The sequence below is a fragment of the Spermophilus citellus genome (genome assembly GCF_964194105.1).
Source record: "Spermophilus citellus genome assembly, chromosome: 9".
NCBI lineage: Eukaryota > Metazoa > Chordata > Mammalia > Rodentia > Sciuridae > Spermophilus > Spermophilus citellus.
This window is the reverse complement of record NC_138191.1, coordinates 87,448,376-87,471,492: the sequence shown is the minus strand read 5'-3', so window position 1 is coordinate 87,471,492 and position 23,117 is coordinate 87,448,376. Positions and strand designations below refer to the sequence as shown.

At 46.0% G+C, this 23,117-nt stretch overlaps 1 protein-coding gene across 1 annotated transcript in view; it reads left to right on the top strand.

Annotated features, from left to right (window-relative positions):
* Positions 1-244: 244 nt before the first annotated feature.
* The window catches only part of ROR1 (receptor tyrosine kinase like orphan receptor 1), a 394,480-nt gene continuing 371,607 nt past the window's right edge, over positions 245-23,117 (top strand). The window contains exon 1 of the mRNA XM_081305681.1: positions 245-383. Coding sequence (XP_081161807.1) covers positions 293-383 — 91 coding nt within the window. The 5' untranslated portion in view covers positions 245-292. The remainder of the gene's footprint in view (positions 384-23,117) is intronic.

The window sequence follows — 23,117 nt, the reverse complement described above, 5'->3', positions numbered from 1 at the left end:
GGAAGAGATTTGGCTGTCGGCGATAGTGACCCGGACAGCTCAGGACTGAGCGGCTGGCCGAGGCGAGGCTGCAGCCGGAGGACTGGAGAGGGATCGCGCTCACGGGGTCCGCAGACTGCCCGGCGGAGGCGAGAGAGCAGGTTAGAGGGACAAAGAGCTTTGCAAACGCCCCAGGCATCCTGTGATCGCGAGCGGCCCGGACGAGGTGGCCGGGAGCCCGGGGAGAGCCCGTGGATGTTCTGCGCGCCACCGGAGAGCCGCCGCCGCCGCCGCCGCCGCCGCGAAAGGAGGAATGCACCGGCCGCGTCGCCGCGGGACGCGCCAGCCGCTGCTGCCGCTGCTGGCTGGGCTGCTGCTGGCCGCGCGCTGGGCTGCTGCGCAAGGTAAGAAACGCCCGCTCCGGCCCCAGCGCCCCTCAGTCCACCAGCAGCGCCCTGGGCACTCGGCAAGCACCGCGCCCTCCTCTGGGGAGGCGGCCGACTACTCGCCCGGTATCTTGCCAACGCGCCTCGGGCCGCGGGGGAGTCAGGCGATGATTGGCCCTGGAGCCCAGCAGCGGGTCCCGGGTGCGCCCGGGGATTTGTTCCTTCACACCGTGCATCGGTTGTCAGCACTGACAGGAAGCGTAGAGGACTTTGAGAATCGTGGGGTGATCGGGGCACTTCCGCGCCGGTTGTCTTCCCATCTCTTCCTGGACTCTTAGAGCACCCTAACTGACGTTCAGTAATCTATCCTGCGGTCCAGGATGGGTTTGCATTTTCAGAGGTGCCTGCGAGAGAGCCCAGGCGGTCCGCGAACCGGCGCAAACAAAAGCCCTGTGCTGCTGGGGCTCCCGCGGCCTTGCATCTCCACAGCCCTGGCCCTCTGGCCCTCCTGAGGGTCACCATGGAGGCCGAAACGTGTACGCTGCTGCCGCCGCTGCCACTTTGTGCAAAATGTGCTGTCAGAGGAGACCTGAGGCTCCAAAGTGCTCTGGGTGTGTGTGTGTGTGTATGTGTGTGTGTGTGTGTGTGTGTGTGTGTGTGTTACAATCGAGGGGGGAAAAGCCATCTAATGCATACTTGATTTTGGTAATCTCCAAAGACAATCGCACAACAGTTAGAGAAAGACTCTACCGCCAGCCGGAGCGTCTTAGTTCGCTGCGGGAAGCTGGGATCTTGCTGTGTTTGAGCCGGTACACAATGAGAGGGAAGAGCCCGGCTGCGCCTGTGGAGACAACCGATTCATTCTTTGGAGGTTGGAGGGGGAAAGTTGATTAAAGTCTCCGGGGTCTTGGGCCTCACTTTTAACATGCATCCCTTGAGGAGGTGGTGCTGAAGCCCTCGGGTTCTTCCCTCCCCCACTCGCAGCCCCAAACCTGTGCGGACAACTAGGTCCCTGCTCCTTTATCTTGCATCTTTCATTTTTAAGTTTAGGTAAAGAAAAGGCAATGGCTTACTTAGCAGTTAAGGGGAAAAAGATCCAATCACTACTTAGACTGTGACCGCAGAATTAGTTTGTACTAAAACTTAGTTAATAATGTTCTTGGTAGAAAGAACTCTGGAGGGAAGTTTTGTGTGGATTCTGATTTCTTAGAGATGATTTTGGGAAGAGGGAGCAGCGTTCACAGAGAAGGATTCTGAAACTGATCCTGTAGTGTGGTTGTACTAATCTGGAAGCTCCTCAGGGTAAATACAGTTCCTAATTGTAATGAAGATGTACATCAGCGGGGAGTGCTTCTTACTGATGGAAAATCCTAATGAAATGTAAACAGTTTGGTCACATGGATGTTTTGCTTGGTGATGCCAAACATCTGGCCCTTTGCCACAACACCTGGGTGAAAAGTAGAAAATGGGCCTCAACCTAAACATCCTTCTGAAGTCCAGTTGCCCAGCAAATAGAGGCAGAGATAACCAGGGGGGTTTCTATCTAAGGTAGAACTCCTGGCTTGGGCCCTTAGTTAATTTGGTTATTTCCTCTGTGGACTTCTTTGCTTTGTACTTAACCTTTTAGCAGTGATTACTTTTAGATGATAGCCCCTGGCAGGAGGCAGGGAGAGGAGGAGGGAGGATTTCACATTTTTTGGTAATCTACCTTTAAATAAATGGCCATGCAGTGATTTTGTTGAGTGTAAGACAATTTTGTTACTGGCAGCCACTCAAATTTTGTCGTCTTTTACTGTTTATAGGGCCTAAATTTTTTTAAAAAGAGAAATGCTGCCTCTTTCATACTCTTCAGTAATGAGCTCAAACCTGTTATTATTGTCTTATTTGTTGTCTTATAAGCTTCTTTCCATTTCTAGGAAGGTTTGCTCTTTTCTGTGGGGACAGGACTTCTAGTGGACCTCAGACTTGCTTTCATCTGAGGTTCCTAAGGTAACTAAGGTAACTCAGGAAATCAGCTCAAGGGGATATAAGTTTCACTTATTAATTTTAAAAAATGCTCAGCATGTCTCCCATCACTTTTCAATTTTCTATTTTATTGGCCAGGAGAAGAAATGTTTAGATGTAATGTTTCTGGCACACTCATTGTTGCTTTCCCCATGTATCCCTGCGCAAAGCTCAGCTTCTGTAGGAAGCTGAAGTCTCATCTCTGCTCCCAGAGCTCCAGGCTTCAGGAACCTGTCTGAGCTTTTCTGAGTCCTGTTGATTCTGTGGTTTGGCTGCCTGAAGCCAGAGGGAGGTGGCCTGCCACTGTGTTTGCTGTCATTTTGTAAGCCTTCCTTTGCCATTTGAATAGGTGTCTGTCCTGTCTACTTTTAGAATAGGAGTCTCCTGAGGGCAATAAGACTGTCAGCTTTGCTGGTGAAAGCACCGAGGGCCCAAGGCAGCAAGCTTCCTCTTTATTTGAGACGCTCCCAAATCCTACCTGAGTGGCTAGGGGGAGCCATGCAGAGGCAGGATAAAGGGTGTGTGTAGTCAAGCTATCTCTGGCAGTATTTTAGAAATATTTAATTTCCAATTTAATATCATACCTGGTAGGCTGTTTTTGCTACTCTGATGCCTGGAATTAAATATCTGCCTGATATTTAATTAGGAGACCTTTAAAAAAGTCAACTTTGTTCTGCCCTTCCTCCATCCTCTGCATGGTGAATATAGGCTACAAGTTAGACTTCTGAAGTTTCTGAATATGTTACTTGCATCCAGATTAGCATCAGATTTGGCCATGGTTTGATGATGAACACCTACCCCCACTTGAAATATTTTGAAAATTTCACACAGTATTTAATGGAGAACCACATGCTTTGTAGACCATATGTATATTGATGTTAGTGTTTATCTACATAAAATGGCATATATATATATATATATATATATATATATATATATGGACACAGTGGAGAAAGTGGTTCCTAAATTTTTGTTGAATGAACAGAGAATACCTATTTTGGTTGGATTTAAACTTCTGCTATGATTTGCTTTGCTGTGTGTGTGTGTGTGTGTGTGTGTGTTTTATTTTCAAAGATTTTTTCCTTTACTTGCCCCATTTTTTGATATGAAGGAGTTAGTGGAACTTGACAGTATAGCTTAATGGCTACCAGCACAAACTGACCTGGGTTTGAATCTTTTTTTTGTTCCATACGGTGCATACATTGATTAGTCTCTCTGAGCCTCATAGGAGTTTATATTTATTTATTTATTTGGTAGTTGTACATAATAAATTTATTTTATTTATTTATATGTGGTGCTGAGGATCGAACCCAGGGCCTTGCATGTGGTAGGTGAGCACTCTACCGCTGAGCCATAACCTCCAGCCCCCTCTTAAGAGTGTTTTGAGATTTAAGTAAAACCATACATGTCAAGAATGGGGAAGAGCACTAACTTAGAGGTGCAGTATGTGAAATTGAGGATATATGAACCCCTAGAAATGATATTCCTGTTCATTTTTATGGTTATATGTTTATTGGTATAATCAGACTTTCCAAGAAAACTGTTAAAGATAGGCCCACTGCAGTTCATGATGCTGGGGCAGACACTGGCTGCCTGGATAGGTTGAAAGGGACTGAGTGTTGGCTGTAGGATTTAGCTCAGATCAGCCACTCCATGGAGGCTCTGCCTCTCACTTCCTCTCACTTTCCACTTTTGCTCTCTCCAGGTGGGCTGTTCAATGGGCCTGGAAGAAGTTGATGAATGGTGCCAAGTCCCTGTAACTAAGATTGCATGTCCCAAGTACTCTGAGATGCCCCTGTTTTGCAATTTATTTAACAGTTAATATAATCATTACAGTGGACCAGTAACTATTCTAAGCCTTTTACCAGTATTAACTCACTGAATCTTCACAACACCACCATAAGAGAGATGGCATAACCAGATCATTTTAAAGACAGGTGAATGTAAGTGCAGAGAGGCTGAGTTATTTTTCTTAAAGTCACACAGCCAGGATGTGGCTTATTGGGCTTACAAGCCCTAGTAGTTGATGTATTTATTTTAACTAACTACTGTCATAGACAATCCCTCCTAGCTTAATTCTTACAGTTTATATTCTTTTAATGTACAGACTAGTGGTTTCCCCATGTTTTCCAAGGGAACTCTAGGCAAGTTTTTCTTTCCCGTCACCTGGAGTACATAAGAGATGATTTGGAGACAGCCTATTCCAATTTTCCTTCCAATGCTGGCCTTCTCTTAGTCTGTCTTGCTGTAACTCTGAGATAGATTAGAAGAGCCTGTGATAGCCTGGGCTTCTGGATCTGGAAGAATTACATTTTTGTAATGAACTGCAACTTTGATGCGGTTTGAGGAGTGTGTCTGGCAGTTCCTTCCAACTAGTGATGAGCTATATTTTGATGAAGTGCCTTTGTATTTGCATCTTGGTATATAACTTGGGTGTGGGGGGGACGTTGATTTATAGGAGTGCTCTCTGGAGGGAGAGCCCATTGCCAGCTCAGAGTTCCAGTGAGCACCAGATCCTGGCAGATCCAGCTCCAACTGGGAAGCACTCAAATCTTGGAGGCCTCTTTTTCAAACAGAAGGGCCTCGGCTGTGACAGGAGAGACTGTTCTGTGGACACACGAAGAGAAAGGAATAGTCTTCTAGGAGTCTGAGAAAATTCTCTGGAGTTGGAAGGGGAGGGGAGGGGGGAACTCTTCGAAAACCCTTAACTAAATGCAGCTGCTTGTTACACAGGGCCTGACTTGCATGCCAGGAATATCTAAAAAGCTAACGAATACAAAATAAAAATAAACAGCAGTAAAAAGGCTCTCTCTTTGTTGCAGTAAGCTCAGTTGGGGTTTTCAGTGTGTTTAGGAATGGGATAATGTGGCATCCACTTTATTTTGATAAGGCAGAGAAATGCGCATTGATGTTCTGTCCCTGGGATGCCCCAACACCTGAACCCCCTTCCCCCAACACACACCCCCATGTCAGGACTTGGACATTCACAGAGCCTGAGGCTCCAACTGTTGCCCCTGAGTGAATTACACTGGAAGAGGGCAGATAATTTAATGGGATCATCTTGGCGGAGCTAGCCAATTTCACACCCCATCTCTCACTAATAGAAAGGCAGAAGAAGGCTACAACATCCTCAGATGAAAAGGTTGTATAAAAAGGCCCTGTGTAACAGTAACTGTCTGTCCATAAATAAGGTTCTATGGAGTTTTGATCCAGAGACTGTTATTAAATACTGATAAGTGAAGTCTCATAATGTTTGGCCTTTTTACATTTCCTTCCCCCCTCCCCTTTTCTCCAAAGCAACAGAGTTTTTAAAAAAAATTTTTTGAGATTAAAAAAAAAAGAGTCTAAAAGATCCACTAGTTCAGACTGCTTATTTTTTTAAGGTTTTCTATGTAGAATGGACCTTCTTTGAAAGCCATTTAAAGAGGTGGCCTGGTGTAACCGAATGGGATTTGAACCTGATAGATAGGGTTTACATACATGGGGGCTTTGCTGCTTGCTTGGGCAAAGTTACTTACCCTCTGAGCCTCTGTTTCCTTATCTATAAAATGGGGTTAACAATCATATTTGATTTACAGGGTTTTTATGAGAATTAGAGAATGTCAAGGACAGGAAGCTCCCAACAGCGCCTAAGACCTGCTGAATGTATAGCGTGTTAGCAGTCGCTCCCATCCAGGGCTTACTGGAGAAATCAGAAAATTTGACTTCAAATCAAGGATCATTATGCTGGGAGATGTAGCCTAGGCTCTGAGAGCAGCACTTTTTATGGTATTTTGAGACTCTTGAGTGTTTTGTTTTACAGGAAGCTTGGAGACGCTCTGGATCTGAGCAGTCCTCTGACCAGTGCTGGGGACCCCATGGGAGGGGATTCCACAGTGCAGTTTTGCAGAGCCTTAAAACAAAGGCTTTTTTCAGAGCCATGAGCTCTTGGTTAAGAGCAACCCCTCCCTGGTGTTTGGTGTAATTCCAGAATCCTGCAATGGGGGGATGTTACATTTCAGGGACGTCCACTTGTAATCTGACCGTTTTTTAGCTCCAATATCCAAATAATCTTTCTGAGCACAACTTGAAAGAGAAGGATAATGGCCAGAGGAAAGAATCCTGAGGTGCTCTGTTAGCCATTTAAAATTTCTGAGTACAAAAAAAGTTCATGTTACCCAAGGAGAGAAGAGTAATGAAGTGTGTGGGAAGGGGGAAGGGCGATAACAAGAACTTGTGGAGACTAGGCAGAGTTTATGTTTTTTATTTTTGTTTTTCAGCAGTAGAGCTTGTCTTTCAATGCATTTCAACTAACCTTTATTTTGTATTTATTATGTGCAAGATATGGTGTTAGTGTCCAGGAATAGAACATTATTCCTGGTCTCTTGGAAAGAGGAAGGAGAGAAATTCTTACTTTTTTTGAACACCTACTGTGGGCCCCATATCACTCTTTGTAGATTTATATGTCTGAGCAACCCCTGGAGGGCTGGACTTTGGATCTTAGTTTAACTGAGGAGGAAATGAAGGCTCAGAGAGGTAAGTATGTTGGCCAGCCTCATGCAATTATTATGCTGGGATTTGGGATTTGAACCAAGGTATTTTGACTCTCAAAGGGCTGGGGTTGTGGCTCAGTGGTAGAGCACTCACCTAGCACAGGCGAGGCCCTGGGTTCGATCCTCAGCACCACATATAAATAAAATAAAGATATTGACTCTCAAGTTTGACCATCCTTAAAATGTGATGGGGCACCAATGGACAGACTTGATACCTCGACCCACCAACCATATCTCCCACCAGTGACTATTAGGAAAGGGCTGTGGAGAAGGGTCATGGAACAAAGGGATGGAAGACAGTAATTCTCAGGGAATTAGAAGGTCAAAAGTAGAGCATTAGTGCCTCCTTTACAGGCTCATCAGAGGAATGTATAAAATAATTCATGAAAATGTTCCGTATCATGCCATACATATGCTGTCCCTATTTGGCCAGTGACAGACCTGGTCAGGATATATCTGCTGCCAAAGCCACTTACCCCTACTTTTCAATGACATGTGGGTTTTGGAAGATTGAGTAGCTGTGCCATTCCTATGTGGAAGGGCAGACACTGGGGACAGTTTCTCTGATGTTGTCCTCCTCCTGCCTGCAGCCTGGCTTTGTGTAGAGTCAGGGAGCCAGTCATGATGCCCAGACATGAATGAACGCCAGCACTCCTGTAACTCTGCCCCCACCTTCCCTCCTTCATTCATTCATCTTACAGTTTCTATGCTCTTAATGTAAGCCAATATCCTGGTGGTCCCACTGGAGAGACAAAGATGGTCATTGCCTTGAATGGTTTTGCAAATAGCAGATTTGTGGCAGCAATTGCTAACTGATCAGTGAATCTGTTTCTCTTTCTTGCTGGGCACATTTGCTAAATGACCATATTTCCCAGCTCCCTCTCAGTTAATTGAGGCCATGTGATCAAATACTAGCCAATGGAATGAGTTGGAAGTATTGAGTGTCACTTGTAGATTTGACCCACAAAAAAGTACCCAGATGGCTGGCAATCTTAGAAGTCATGTGTTGAAGATGCCACAAAATGGAAAGAGCTGAGGATCTTCCCTTAATCACTCTACCATGGTGAAAGCCACCTGCTGGGCCACACTGATTTAGATTTTATATGAACCAGAGTCAAGCATCTATTGGTAAGGCTGAGATTTGGGGATTTTCAGTTACAGCTGCTAACATTACCTTAACTAACTCTAGTCTGTAGACCACAGTGTGCCTTGAGATCAGTTTAGTGGGTCAGGACCAGCATTGTAAAGATAAAATAGGGATTCTAGTTTGGACCTGACCACTTCAAGTGGAACAGCTCCCTCTATAGAATCAGACCTCAGGGTGCCTTTGGAATTGTGCTCAGTACTCTGGGGAATTTAAAACTGTGACTGGCCTTTCCCCTTGGGGAATTTACCTTTTAAGGGCAGTAAAATAGGCACTTGTGGAATAATTATACAGCCAGTGAGTACAGAATTGGTGATTATATATGCAGAATCCTGAGAAGGGAGAGGTCTTTGGGGGTGGATTCTTAGGAAGGTTTTTGGAGGAGAGGAGCTGGACACTCTCCTGCTGGGAAAGGGCTGAGTCTGCCCCAGCTGCAGCTGGCCGCCCTGGTCTGCAGGGGCTGGCCTAGATGGGCTTGGGTTCTTGGATGGGCCTTGGTGGGGGAGTTAAATAGGTCTCCAAGGGATGGGAGAGGGAAGAAAAGAAAGAAAGCCTTGAGTGGTACCCTTTGATTTTTGCATGTGAAGGGGGAAAGGGAGGGGAGAAGGAAGAGGGGGAGTTTCCTGGGAGGTGGACATTGGCTTGTCTTCCTCACCAGAGGGTGTCCTGTGTTTCAGGACAGCTTGTCAAAGATCCAGGAAGCCTGTCTTCTTCCCTTTGCTGCTGCAGTTTGTTTTGTAGTGCAGGCTACTAAATCCTAGTTCACATTTTGCCTGCTTGATGGAAATCACGAGAATGGTAATAACTGACACATACTGTGTACCAAGTACCATTTAATTTTTTGTTTTGTTGGTGCTGGGGATGGAACCCAGGGCCTTGTACACACATAGTGAGCAGGGACAATTTTTTAAAAAATATTTTTTAGTTGTAGTTGGACACAACACTTTATTTCACTTGTTTACTTTTGCATGTGGTGCTGAGGATTGAACCCAGGGTCTTGAATGTGCGAGGCGAGCTACCGCTGAGCCACAACCCCAGCCCCAGAGACAATTTTTGATGATGTCCTTGATCTATTGCTGCACCCCCACCCCCATGTTCTTGATGTATTTTAACTCATTTAGTCTTCAATTCAACCCTATGAGGTGTATAAGCTGTTATTCCCATTTTTCAGATAAGGACACACGGCACAAAGAGGGTCATGTGTGTGCCTAAGACCACACAGAGAATTAAACAGGAAAGACACAAAGGTATTCTGAGGCCAGGTCTTTGTCCTTAATCATTATGCTATCCTGCATCTCTGCTTTTTTTTTTTTTTAAATAACTCTATCTGATGATTAAAGTTTTGTATAAGATCTCAGCCAAGTAGCTGAGTCAAATGATTATAACGAGTGCCTCCATTTATATAGGGCTTTGTAGCTTGCAAAATTATTTCATGTACAGTATTAACCTTAATTTCAGTAGCCCAATGAAACAGGTTTTTTTCTCTGTCTTTGTCTTTCTCTTTTTAAATTAGTTGGCAGCTCACCCATGGCCACTCAGTAGGTGCTGGTGCTTTTCTACAATGTAGCACCTTTGACTTCAGACCCATTGTAGTTTTTACACTAAAGAGCTATTGGTCTTTGAAATTTGTGCCTCTTGGATTCATTTTCAGTATTACTTCACCAGCAAACAAATTTGCCTGTTCTCACTTGTTTCACCCACAAAATTTTCAAGGTCAGCCATCATTTTTGAAACAGTTTAGAGGTGTTTGTAGGTGGGGCCTTGGGGAAGGGATTCCTGTAAACTAAAGAAATTCACTTGTGTCAGTGTGGTGCTGTAATCCTAGTGGCTTTGAAGGCTGAGGCAGGAGGATCACGAATTCAAAGCCAGCCTCAGCAATTTAGCAAGGCCCTAAGCAACTCAGTGAGACCTTGACTCTAAATAAAATATTAAAAAGGGACTGGGGATGTGGCTCGGTGGTTAAGTGCCCCTGGGTTCAGTCTCTAATACAGAGGGTGGGGTAGGGGGGAGGAAAAAAAAAAGAAAGAAAGAAATTCACTTGCAAATAGAAGTTACTTAAAAACAAGGAGTTTGCTGAGGGGCTGGTGATTTCAGCAGGTAGAGGAACCAGGAAGGGCAGGGCTTTGGTAGTCCACCCATCTTGGCCCCAAACTAGGCTCACCACTTTCCTGCAGGTCAGCAAATTCCGTAACCTCTCTGAGATGGGTTTTCCTCAACTGTAAAATGGGGGGCGGAAGGGTGCCTACCTTGCAGGCTGGGAAGGAATGGGAAGTGCTTGGCGCAGTTTCTGGACCCAGATCTCTGGTTGCCACGTGATCGCTGCTACATCTATGAACCCAGACCAGCAGTTCCTCCTTGGAAATTTTCACAGCATGGGATGGGGCAAGATTCCTAAAACTCAGCGCCGTTTTAGGCTTGAGTTTTACAACACTCTGAAGCTGACTTCTTGGCCTGGCCCTGGGAGATTTTAGGTTATGATGAAGTGAGCGTTCTAAAGATAGGGACTTTCTTATGCTCTGAGAAGAGTAAACATCATAAGACAAACGTGGACTCCTCTGCCCCGAATCCTAGACGTCTTTGAAAGGCTCCTATCTGTCCTTCATGGGAAACTGACACCATTTCTTCATGGATTTAGGCATGGGCACGGGGAAGCAATTTATTCTGCCTTTTCTCCACAGGAGAGGTTGCACCAGCCTCAACCTGTCTGATTTCCCTCCCATTAGGTGTTTGGTAGTTTTTGCATAATGTTCACCCCCACCCCTGGGTATTGCTTTTCTTTTTCCCACCTGGGCTGTGTGATAAGCCCTAGTCCTGATGTGCACACCTTAAGGCACTAATGCTTACCTTAAGGAAGTAGTGACTGTTTGCCTCCTTCTCTGTTCAGAGAACCTTTGTGGGGGGCTGTGATAGGAACTTGCAGTCCCCAGCGTGACCTGTTTAAGATTAAGCTGTATAAATGGCCGATAGTGAGCAGGGCCAATTTTTGATGATGTCTTTAACCTGTTGGTGATTTTCCCTTTTATTCTCTATGTGGCTCATAGTGCTCTGCCCTCTCGCAGCTAGAGTCTCCAAGCCAAGGAATCAAGAGCTTTGCCTGTGGCCTGGGGCAGAGCCTGCTGTTGGGGTCTCCCAGGGGACACCTGACAAATGGTGTCCCTCTTTCCCACCGAGGAAGGGAGAGCTGAGCTGAGCAGGCCCAGTTTGTTCTTTCCATTCATCCCTAAATCCCTGTCCAGGACTGTGCCCTAGGCGTGGTCAGGGGCAAGGAGGAGTGAGGAAAGGGGCACAAGGAGAGGAGTAACCTCCACACCAAGCACAGGGAGTAAAGCTTTTATCTCCTTCACTGGCTTCAATGTGACTGTTTTTTCTTTCTTTCTTTCTTTTTTTTTTTTTTGTACTTGGGATTGAACCTGGGGTACCCTGCCACTGAGCTACAGCCCCAGCCCTTTTATTTTTTATTTTGAGCACCGTCTCCTTGAGTTTCCCAGGCTGGTCTCGAGCTTTTGATACTCCTGTCTCAGCCTCCCAAGTAGGTTAGATCACACTCCTGTGCCACCACACCTGCCTTGATTTTTTGTTTTTTTTTTAAGGATCACTTGCCAGATTTCATGATTAAGTTGGGGCTAAAACTAGATGAGATGATCAAAAACATTTTACAAATAACTCTCCTACATCTTTGCCTCAGGCCTCAGGTTTACAGAGTCTCTTAGCCAATCTAGGCCATTGGTGAAAGTGACTTCCCGCAGACTCATGTGATGACATCAGCCAAATAGTCAATCCCTCTCAGACCAGAGTGTTGGGGTAGCCAAGGGGAGGGGAGAAGGGCCAGGAAGAACGGCCTCTGCACCTGCCAGGTGATACCTCCTGTGTGAACTACCAAGAAGTCACTGGGGCTTCCGTTTGGTTAAATATTTGTTTAGCAATTAAAGTGGATGTAGGAGAAATATATGGCAGTATCTTCTGCTGTAGGAGGTTTACTGTTTCTGTTAGGGAGGCAAGATTGATACCCTCTAAATGGTAGGCGGAGACAATGCCTGACCTGTGTGCAGGGCCGTTTCCCTGTCTCCAGCCTCTGGGTGTCTACTCCAGCTCCTGCCCACTTCCTTGGCACATCCAGCTCCTGCTTGTCCCTCTTTCCATGTCTTCTCGCTGAAGTCACACTTGTTCTTCAGCCTCCAGAGTGTCCACATTCAGCAAAAACCTGACCCTGACCTGCTTCAGCCTCCTGCCCCTCTTCCCCTCACCTTTGTCTTCAGCCAATTACCACCACACAGCCACGGAAGTCACTCTCATTTATTTATTTACTTTTTTGGGTACCAGGGATTGAACTCACGTTACTCGACCACTGAGCCACATCCCCAGCCCTATTTTGTATTTTATTTAGAGACAGGGTCTCATTGAGTTACTTAGTGCCCCGCTTTTGCTGAGGCTGGCTTTGAACTCCCGATCCTCCAGCCTCAGCCTCCTCAGCTGCTGAGATTACAGGTGGGTGCTACTGAGCCGTGGCCACTTATTTTGATGTAGTTTTAATTTTAATCCTTGTGATAATAGTCACCATGATTTATTGAGCAACTCCCAGGGACTATACCCCTGGCAAGGCATTTCATATTTGTAGTGGAATCATATTATTTTTGTCTCTCCACAATGATTGCCCTGATCCCAATCCCCTTTCTCTTGCTCTCTCCTGGGAAATGCCCCTTCCTCAATTCACAAAAGGAGCTGCTCCAACCTGGTTATGGGGGGCTGCCTATGTAATGCTCACTCGCCAGGCTGACTATGGCTCTGATAATAATAGACTTTGCCTGGGACTTAGGGGCAGTTCTTATGGGGTAGAAGGGCTGAGAGACACCTTGGTCATATCTGTGCCCAGAGAAAGAAGTGAGTGTGTGGGAGAGAACCTGACTTGCTCATTGGGCAGGCCTGACAGCTGCCTAGTCTCTTGTCCATCTTCCTCTGCTCTTGTCTGCACTCACAGGCTCAAATATGAGATTATTGTGTCCTGGCCATGCAAACCCCTTGCCTCACTCATCACCACAAATTGAAGTTTGATCCTGATTTTTTACCTAAAAGGAAAAGTTTTCTTTCTTTCTTTCTTCCTCCCTCCCTCCCTCCCTTCCTTCCTTCCTTCCTTCCTTCCTTCCTTCCTTTTTCTTTCTTTCTTGATGAGAAAATATGTATCTATTAAAAAAAATCAGAAAAGTGTAACCAAAAAAAATCACCTCTAATCCTACCATTCAGGAAGAAACTCTAATATTTCTTATACATGCGTATTTAAAGGAGGGCACACTGGTATTCGGAAGAGAAAACAGAGGCTCAGACACATGGAGGAACTCCCCCAGGGTCATAACCAGCTTCTTTCCATTCTGCCCATTTCTAGGCAAAGACCAGGTCTTGTGTTAGTTAATTGCTGTCTGGTCCAGCCCATCTTCCTTGGTAGGAAATCACTAAATTCATGCTGGGTGAATGCTAAATTCAATGTTATTAAGTGCCTCAGTGAAGTTGTGGACAGTCAGTTTTATAGATAAAAGAAGAGAGAAATTACTGAAGAGTTCTCAGGATGGTGCTTGAGAGACTCAGTCCATTTTCTGTTTCTGTGACAGAATACCTGAGACTGGATGATTTATAAAGAAAAGAGATTTATTGCTCATGGTTCTGTGGTAGGAAAGCAGAAGGCCTAGTGGTCATGTGTGGAAGGGGCAAAGTAGGAGGGTGGCCTGGCATTCCTGGGAGAATTGCATTAATCCTTCTTAAAAGACTTAATTACCCATTGAAGGCCCCAACACTGTCTCAGTGGCAATCAAATGTCAACATGGAGTTTTGGAGGGGACAAACTATTTTCCAAGCATAGCAGATAGCAGAGAGTGATCTAATATTGACTGGATGCCTTTTATCGAGTGGGCGGAGCCAGTGCAGCTGGAACACCCAGTCACTTCTGCTGGTAGGGCTGCCACAGACTGCTTTTCTGAAAATGCAAAAATCAAAGTAGAAATGTCGGCATGAACATGTGAAAGGGGCAGAAGAAGAGAGAGAGAGATGGTGTCTAGAAGGAAGTCTAAAGGTGCAACAGGAAATTAAACCCAAAGAATCCTACCTAAAGAAAGGAAGCGGGGCACGGGGAGGGTGCACAGCTACAAATATGGTCAAGAATTCTCCAGTGCGACTCTCTGGTGAGCCTTCCCAGTCTGCCTACCGTCCAGTCCTGTCTCACTGGGCATCTTTGTGCTGGGGTCTTCCAGGGCTGTCACTCCCACAGGAACACCTTTCTGTACCTCTCAACCAAAGTCCTGTTCTGGCCCAGATGTCACTTCCCCAACTATAGACTAGACTGGGTTCCCACTTCCTTACTTCCATGGCACCCTGTATTTTAAGTATCATTTATTACAATTTATTGGATGTGTACCTGGGCAATGGGTATGTTTGTAATATCTTCTTTATCACAGCTGGACGGTCCCTAGGTTGGGCCTGGTTCTTTCTCTCTCTCTCTCCCTCCCTCTCTCTCTCTCTCTCTCTCTCTCTCTTTTTTAAATTGCACCAGGGATTGAACCTAGGTGTGCTTAACCACGGAGCCAAGTCCCCAGTCCTTATATTTTATTTTTATTTTTAATTTTTATTTTGAGGTCTCACTAGGTTTCTTACAGCCTCACTAAATTACCAAGGCTGGCTTTGAACCTGCAATCCTCCTGCCTCAGCCTCCCAAACCTCTGGGATTATAGACGTGTTCCACCATGCCCAGCATGGGCCTGATTTTCAACTTCCCCAGCCAGTAAAATGGCCCAGTGGTCAAGTGAATGGACTTTACTTCTTATAGATTGGGCTAACTCTCGTTTACTTTGCTCCTCTATCTAGGAATTTAAAAATGCATCTTTGAACATCTGAACATCTTAAGGCTGTCTCTTCCAAAACTGTCTCTTTCCAACCTGGGAGAGAGTTTGTTTGGTGTGAGACCTGCTGTGGGTTCTGAGCCATGGGAAATCTGTGATCACTCTGGGTTTTGCTGCTATAAATCAGTGTCATTTTCTTTTGATTGGCAACAAATTCAGTTTTTGTGTGGCCATTCTCCTGTTTATCTTTCTCTCACATCCACTACTCTTTTTGGAAGGTGCAGTAAATACTGTCAAGAGACTGAGCCTGCAGGCTCAGAATGGAGGTGGGGTGCTTCCTCCCCACCAGGAGCATCTTTATCCTTCTTCCTTCCCTCCCTCCCTCCCTCTCTCCTGCTCCCCTGTCTTTCTTCAGGAATTTTAAAAGGGGTCTCTTTACTAGGGAAACATCCCCTGTGGAGCAGCAACTCCTCTTTCCTTTCTTTTATTTAGGATGCTCTAAGGTTTGAACTTGCAAGCCATCTGGATGCAAAAATGGTCAGAAAAACCCAAGTGTCTTTGGATTTCCTATGAGACTCTTTAGGGCCCCAGGGCCCCTGACCATCTGCATCAGGCTGGGACCCTTTTCATTCATGCAAGAAGAGAGAAAGGGTTTTGGTTGGGCTTCGGGGGGGCTGAGGCTGAGAAGCCTGGGCCGTTTCATTCTTGCCTGGCTGCTGTGAGTCAAGCTGGTCGTTGGTTGGCATGCACATCAGGGTTGCTGGTTGCTGGGTACCAGGCACTGGGCTGGGTGCTAGGGACCACAGGACCTTCTGTGGTCAGCCTTGTAGGGAGCATGAAAAAGATGAAGGAGTGCTGGAAGAGCATTGTGGGGGTTGTCTTAGGAAGTATGGGAAGGGAGGAGGAGGGTCAGAAAGGTACTTCAAGGGAGGCTCCACTGGAGAAAATGTGTCTGGGAGGCACTACCCCATAGCCCATTATGCATTTACAAATAATATTGATAGTTATAGATGGGCTTATTTTGACACATTAGTTCACAAACATCTGCTGTCTAAAGTTTGACATATTGGTACTGGGGATTGAACCCAGGGGTGCTTAACCACTGAGCCATATTCCCAGCCCCCCCCCCCCTTTTGTATTTTATTTAGAGACAGTGTCTCACCGAGTTACTTAGGGTCTCATTAAGTTGCTGAAGCTGGCTTTGAACTCACGAGCCTTCTGCCTTGGCCTCCCAAGTCATTGGGATTATAGGTGTGCACCACCCTGCCCAGCTAAATTTTGATTTTTGACTAAGTGATTGAAAATCATCTCCCAGGCCCCTCTCTGTAAGCCAGCTCTTCCCTGGGAACCTCAGCTGCTCCACCAGGGCCAAAATAATTCAGGGAGTTTGAGAGCCCTCTGGGTAACTGGCAGACGTGTGGATGCAGGTGAGGATGGTGTTCAGGACCCAACCCTAGGCTGTGCCTCCTCAGAAAGTTGCTCTGTTCTTCCCGGGGTCTGAGGTCTCAGTTTTCTCTTCGACCCTGGGAATTATCACTCAGTCTCTAAAGATTATGGGAGACTTTAAAGTCTTACCTGAGACTGAAGGATCAGAGAGCAGGCAAGATTTTGTCTTCATTTTTGGGGAAGTGGATCCAGGAGGCTTCCTTTATTCACTCAACAAATATTTATGTGACGAGCATTATCCTAGATGCTGAAGGTAGGTTAGCAAACAAAACAAAGACCCTGCTCACTGAGGAATGGAAAATAGAGAAACGTATGCTCCATACGCAATAGTAAGCACTAAGGAAAATGCAGCCGGCTAAGGACCTTGTGATGGGAGAGGGATGGAGGTGGGCCCAGTGCTCTTTCATAGGGTGGCCTGGAAGCTTCTAGATACAGTGACTCTTGAGCAGACAACTGCATGAAGGAAAGGGTCAAACCCTGTGTCGGAAGGTGGGCAGCAAGCACAAAAGCCATGAAGTGGAGTTTCCTCAGTTAACAGTATCACAGCAATTGCTTCTGCGGCCAATAGTAATATTTATAGAGCACTGACTGTGTGCCAGGTGCTATTCAAGCATCATTAAATCCTCATACCAATTTGCTTAGGTAGGTGCTATTATACCCATTTCCCAGACAAGGAAACTAAGGACTCCTTAGCAAAAAGGCAAGCATCCAGAAAATGGGAAGAGGGAGCAGCACAGGAGGGTATAGATGAGACATCCCTGCACAGAGGAAAAAGTGCATGATTTGGAGAAACACAGTATCTGGGGGCCCTTCCTTTTGTTATTTATTTGTTTATTTATTTATTGGTACTGGGGATGGAATCCAGGGCATCATGCCTGCTGGGTGAACATTCTACCACTGAGCCACATCCCTAGTCTGAGAGAAAACATCTGTTTGGGTCTGGCCTGCTACTCCTCTGTTGTGTAATCATGGGCTAGATGCTTTGCGTCTCTAGGACTCCATTTCCTGATATGTAAAATGGGCTAATAAAACTCAGAGGATTGTTATGTATATTTATCGAGAAATCCAGGTGAAAGGACATTGCAATCTGCATGGCACCCTGTAAATGTCACTCATTGTTGATAGTATCCATGAGAGTTCTCATTCCTTGCCTCTTGCAAAGAGTTAGAGAATGAGAGGATGGGTTTGCCACTTACATAATTTCTTCTGTTCTTGCTGAAAATTTTTTTCCACGAATGTCTCTGTGGGTAATGTGGCCACAGTATCCAGTTGAATTGGCAACCATCTTTCTGGAAGAAGAATGGACTGGGTTCTTGTCTTTCTAAAGAAATCACTTCAGGTCCTAGAACTTCCAGCGCACTCTCTTTTATGATATCAAGCTATCTGTATTCCCCAAATCCAGGATTCTGTGGCAGCTTTCTCTAATTTTGTGTAAGTGGTAGGTGCTCCATCAATGTTAAATCCTGTGGGATGAGTGACTAAATCCCGTGAGATCTGGAGAGAATGGTATTATCATTTGGGGCTAGAGAATGGGAAACCCTGGTGAAGGGACTTCTCCCAAACAGAATAGTTGACAGTCAGTCTGGAGGCTCATTTTTAAGTCTGGTGAGGCATCCTGCTAGGGCTTGTAAGTTCATTCGCTGGTCCACCAAACAATGGCTGGATACCTACTATGTGCCAGGCACCATGTTAGGTGTTGGGAACACAGTGGTGAACCAGACAGGGGTGCAGGGATCAAGATGCCTGCTCTAGAGAATGCCCTAAAGGGGGACTGAGGATACATTTTTAAATTTCCACGTGTGCTGGTGCCCTTTGTAGCACCTGCAGGAAGGGCACAGGGGTGGTGGTTGCTTCCTGGGTGCTTGCTGAAGACTGACATGCATACATCCGTCCAGGGGGCACAACCTCTGGGGCCTGTGATCAGACTGGAGCCATCAGCATGTGCTTTTCATGCTCCCTTGGTGGGGTGGGCCTCCTGTGGAGATCAGCTCCCTCTCAGCCAGGCTGCCATCCTCTCCTGGGGGTGGGATAACTGCCTCCTGGAGTCTAATCTCCAGGGGAGCAGAGCCCACAGGGAAAGAATCCTGTCTCTCTGTGTGCACCTGGGATTAGGTAGAGCTGCTGCTAATGCAGTCAGGTCAGGAAAGGGCCCTGGGTGAAACTGGAGGCAGGGGCTAATCTTCCCATTTGCTCTCTAGAAAAAGGATTCCTTCTGTCACTTTATTATTATTATTATTATTATTATTATTATTATTATTATTATTATTATTTTGCATTAGGGATTGAACCCAGGGGCACTTAACACTGAGTCACACCCCCAGCCCTTTCTATTTTTTTATTTTGAGACAGGGTCTTGCTAAGTTGCTTAGGGCCTTGCCAGGTTGCTGAGGCTGGCTTTGAACTTACGATCCTCCTTCCTCAGACTCCTGAGCCACTGGGATTACAGGTATGAGCCACTGCACCTGGCTCTTGTCACCTCTTTTTAGGACTAAAGGAGACCCTAAGAAAGCCAATCAAAATACTGACCCTGAGCGTCTGCTGAACTCCTTTAATTCCCTCTGACCTTGGGTAACCTGGAAGTCCCAGTTTACCCATCGTGGGTGCTAACTGTATCTAGACCTCATTGTGTTTTGGTGAGAATGAGAGAAGGTAACCCTCAGGGAGCACTGGCAGGTGCTGTGTGCCCACGGGAAGGTGTATGCCAACAAGAGAACTCATCCTTAGACAGGTGAGGGTCCCGAGGGCCACACTGGCCTTCATCAGAATCATCCGCTGCCCCTTGTGCAGGGCTGGGAGGGGAGTAGAGATTGGTGTTTCCACTTTCTTCTCTCACTGGGGGTGGCCGGCTGTGCACTGCTGGCTGCCCCAGAGGAGCCTGGTAGCTCAGAACAGTCCTCAAGGCCACAGCAGCTCCTTCCAGCCAGACCACTAACCAGACCACCACTGACTGAACTACTCAAAGGTCTGGCTTAATTTCCTCATCTGTAAATTGATGTGGCTTGACTGCCCCTTCCAGCCTTAAATTAAAAAATTTTTTTTTTTTTTAAGGGAGCTCACTGGAGGAAGCAGAGAGCAAGAGGGGATAAGTGGAGGGGATATATTTATATTAAATCATAATAATACCTGGTATTTTGTCAATCCTGTGTATCTGGCAGGGGCTGTGCTGAGTGCCAGAGATACTCAGGGACCAGGACATCGTCCCTGTCTTCTGAGGAGGGACTGCAGTGGTGGTGAGGGACAGACTGTAAGATGGGGAGAGAGTGGTAACCCGAGGAATTAGCATTCAGTTTGCTGTGGGCCTTTAGAGGCATGGAAGGATCTCGCAGCCCCCAAGAGGCTGCCTGCGTGCAGAGCCCTGAATGGCCACAGTGAGGAAGTTGGGACCCTGTGGTGTGGGGAAGGGGGTTGGTGGTTGGGAGGCTGGTTCTGGAAGGTTCTGGTGGGAGGATTGGCAGCCAGGCCAGAGCTCCAGGGGGCTGATGGATTACATTCCTCCTGTTAGAAACCACCAGAAGCCCCGCTGAGAGGGCTCCTGTGGCTTTGAAGCTGTGTTGGCTTCCTCTGCAAGGGGCAAAATTAGTTTGCCTTGAAGTGTTAACTTTCTGTCTTCTTGGTTTCCTGGCATGGCAAGAAAATCCAAAGTATCTACTCCGAACTTGTTAATTTTTACAAAGTGGTAGAGTTGGACAGGCAGGCTAAACAGCCCAGTTTCCTTGTCTTCGAGTGTATTTTCTGACTTTTTAAGAAAGTCCTGGAAATCTTGTGACTAGATGGTGGATGTGCCCTGGGCCTACCGAGGACCTTCTATGCTCTTGGATCTGAGCTGAGCAATTCGTGGAGTGAGCTGTTTGAACACTAGATGGTGAAGTGTAGTTAGTTCCAACCTCAGAAGCCCCGGAGTGATCCTGAATGGTGGGAGGCGAGGAGGCTCTGAACCAGCACTCAGGCTGCGAGTGCCGCCCTTCAAACACTTCACCCATCTAAATGGCCTAGTGCAGAGGACATTGAGGAACCTACAACATCCTGCTGATACTGGAGTAAAGACCTCTTATCTCCTCTCTCAATATTGATTTAGAATAATAGCTTGTTTTTGAACTTTCCCCCAACAAATTAATTTTTAATTTAGAAAATGCCTCAGGGAAAACTTGAATAGGTACAGAAACTTTTGGAGATATGGAGTGGCCAAATAGAAAAGTCTTTGAAGAGGTAGAAAAAGAAAGGTTTCACTACAGTCAGAACATTCCACCCGCTGTCCCTTTGACACATTTTGTTTTGAGTATCTTTTGTTTCCTGTGGGGGAAACTGAGGGAGAGGCATCAGTTCCACCCTTGCCTTCTCTGTGTGCTGATTTGTATGTGTGTACATTATTATTGTCTTTGATGGGAAAGGAAAATGAAAGTTTTTTCTTTCAGACACCACCCCCGCCATCCCAAGCCTGAGAAAGGAGGACATTGGCATATAGCAGAAAGAACTCTGGATCGAAAGTTAACAGTATTGGAGATATCTCCTAGCCCTACATCCGACTAGCTGTGTGACCCCAGACAAAACACTTCCCTTTTCTGATCCTCAAATTCTCATCTGCAAAGCAATGGGTCTGGGCAGGTTTTACGGACCAACACCATCAACATCACCTGGTAGCTTGTGAAAAATGCAGTTTTGGGTTCCTCTCCAGAGTGACTGGATCAGAATCTGCATTTTAAAAAAAAAGATCCTCAGGTGATTTGTATGTAAATTAAAGAAGCATTAGTTTAATGAGCTAAATTGGTCTAATATCCTAGTGTTTTGTGCTTTTTCAAAATATACATTAAAATGTGGTTATAGAGAATTGATTCAAGATTGGGCCAAGATGAGAAAAACATTTAAAGGCAAAAATATGTACTATAGTCCTATATTCCATTCCAGATGCCATTTGTGTGTGTGTGTGTGTGTGTGTGTGTGTGTGTGTGTCCATGTAAATGTGCATATATGTATTTATACACACACACACACACACACACACACACACATGATTTCTCCTTTGCGTCCTGCATCTAGGTCTTGGCAGTATGGTAGGGCAGCTGTGAGCAGGGGCGGGGGAGTTGAGACGTCAAGGTGATTGAAGGGGCCGCTGGTGATGGACTGGGACTTGTAAGCTGGCAGCCCATGGCCCTCAGAATCCTTGCACGGGTTCTGAGAATCAACACCAGTGACTGAAAAAATTTCTGTGTTGATGAAATGAATACAAATTCATAGTGACCTTTTGACATTCTGACTTTTCCTAACCAATCAATACTAAATGCTAAGACCTACTGGATGGGAGGAGTTTATTTGAATTAAAGGGGCTTTGGGGAACAATTGGAATAATGCATAGTAATTAATAATGACAGTGATGATAATGAACAAATGTTGAGAGCTTTATAAATGCCAAGGCCTGAGGCCTTTGCTAATCAGTTTATGGATAAGGAAATTGAGGCTCAGATGGTGAAGTGACTTTCTCTGAGTCACCCTGTGGGGCACTTGGTGATCCAGGACTAGAACCAGGTGTCTTGACTGTGTGGTCAGTTTTCTTTGGGCCGTGCCTGGCTGAGGGTTTGTCTGTCTGGTGTTCTGGAGGAGCATGTATGGAAGGCTGAGGGGAAATAGAGGGGGTCTGCTCCAGATGTGACAGGCCAGAGCCCTGAAGATCTTGCCAGCCAAGCACTCTGTTATAGGTGAGCGCACCTGGCCAGGTGAGGGGAAGGGCTTGCCCAAGGTCAGTAGGGTTTGTGTTTTGTTTGTTTTGTTTTCCTCTACCTATAATTTAACTCTGTTTCAAAGATGAGTGAAAGAAGCCCTTCTATGAAAACAAATGCGTGTGATTTCTAATATTGCATCTCAGGTTTTTGTGAGGATTGCATACCTTTAAAAAGAATTTAATCGCGCAGTCCCTGGTAATCGCAAACACTCTAATAGCTTGTTATCGTTATTGCTTTTTTTTTTTTTAAACCAAGCTTTGCATATGGAATTCAGTGACAGTTTTATTTTTCAAAGTAGGACAGACAGTTACCTTCACTTTTCCCCGCGTGTTCTTCATCTTAAGGATGACTTTGGAGGGGGCAGAGCACCAAATTTCTTTTCACTGGGGACTGCACCTCATGGTTACTGGAAGCCACACAGTGGAAAGGGAGAGTGGGCCCTCTGAGCAGCTTTGTGCTAATCTTCTCCATCTTCTGGCTCTTCTACCTCTTGGCACTGGGTCTCCTGATTCTCAGAAAATGACAATGAAAGGGCCAGTCAGGATCCAGTCCTGGATCCTGGATCCTCAGGCGCCTTCCTGTGACATACTAATCCAGGGAATAAGAATTTGGCTTGAAGTCAGGACCAGTTCCAAAACTGTGTGGCTTGAACAACTGACCGGGGCCTCTTGTGCGTGGGCCCCACTATTGTTTTAATGCTCTGCTGCTATTGTCTTGGGACTGGTAATATTATTTTAAATGTGAGGCCCTGCATTTCTATTTCGCAAAGAGCTCTGCAAATGGCGTAGTTGGTCCCTTTGAACAATCCAGCGTCAAGACCAGGAGGCCCTGAGAGAGTCCTCAGTGGGGACTGCAACCTTCAGGGGCGAGGAGGCCACAAGGCCTGACCCCTGGTGGTGGGTCCCAGTATTGTGCAAGGGCTTCAGCCAAAAGGGTCCACTGCCATGGTCAGGGAGGAAACAGGGTGCTTCTCTGACCTTCACTTTACCATGTGGTTACAGACAAATCACTAACCTCTCTCCATGTCTTCTTTGCACCCCAGCCCCCATCACACTTAAGTACCAACACACAGTAGGTCCTTAGCATAGTGT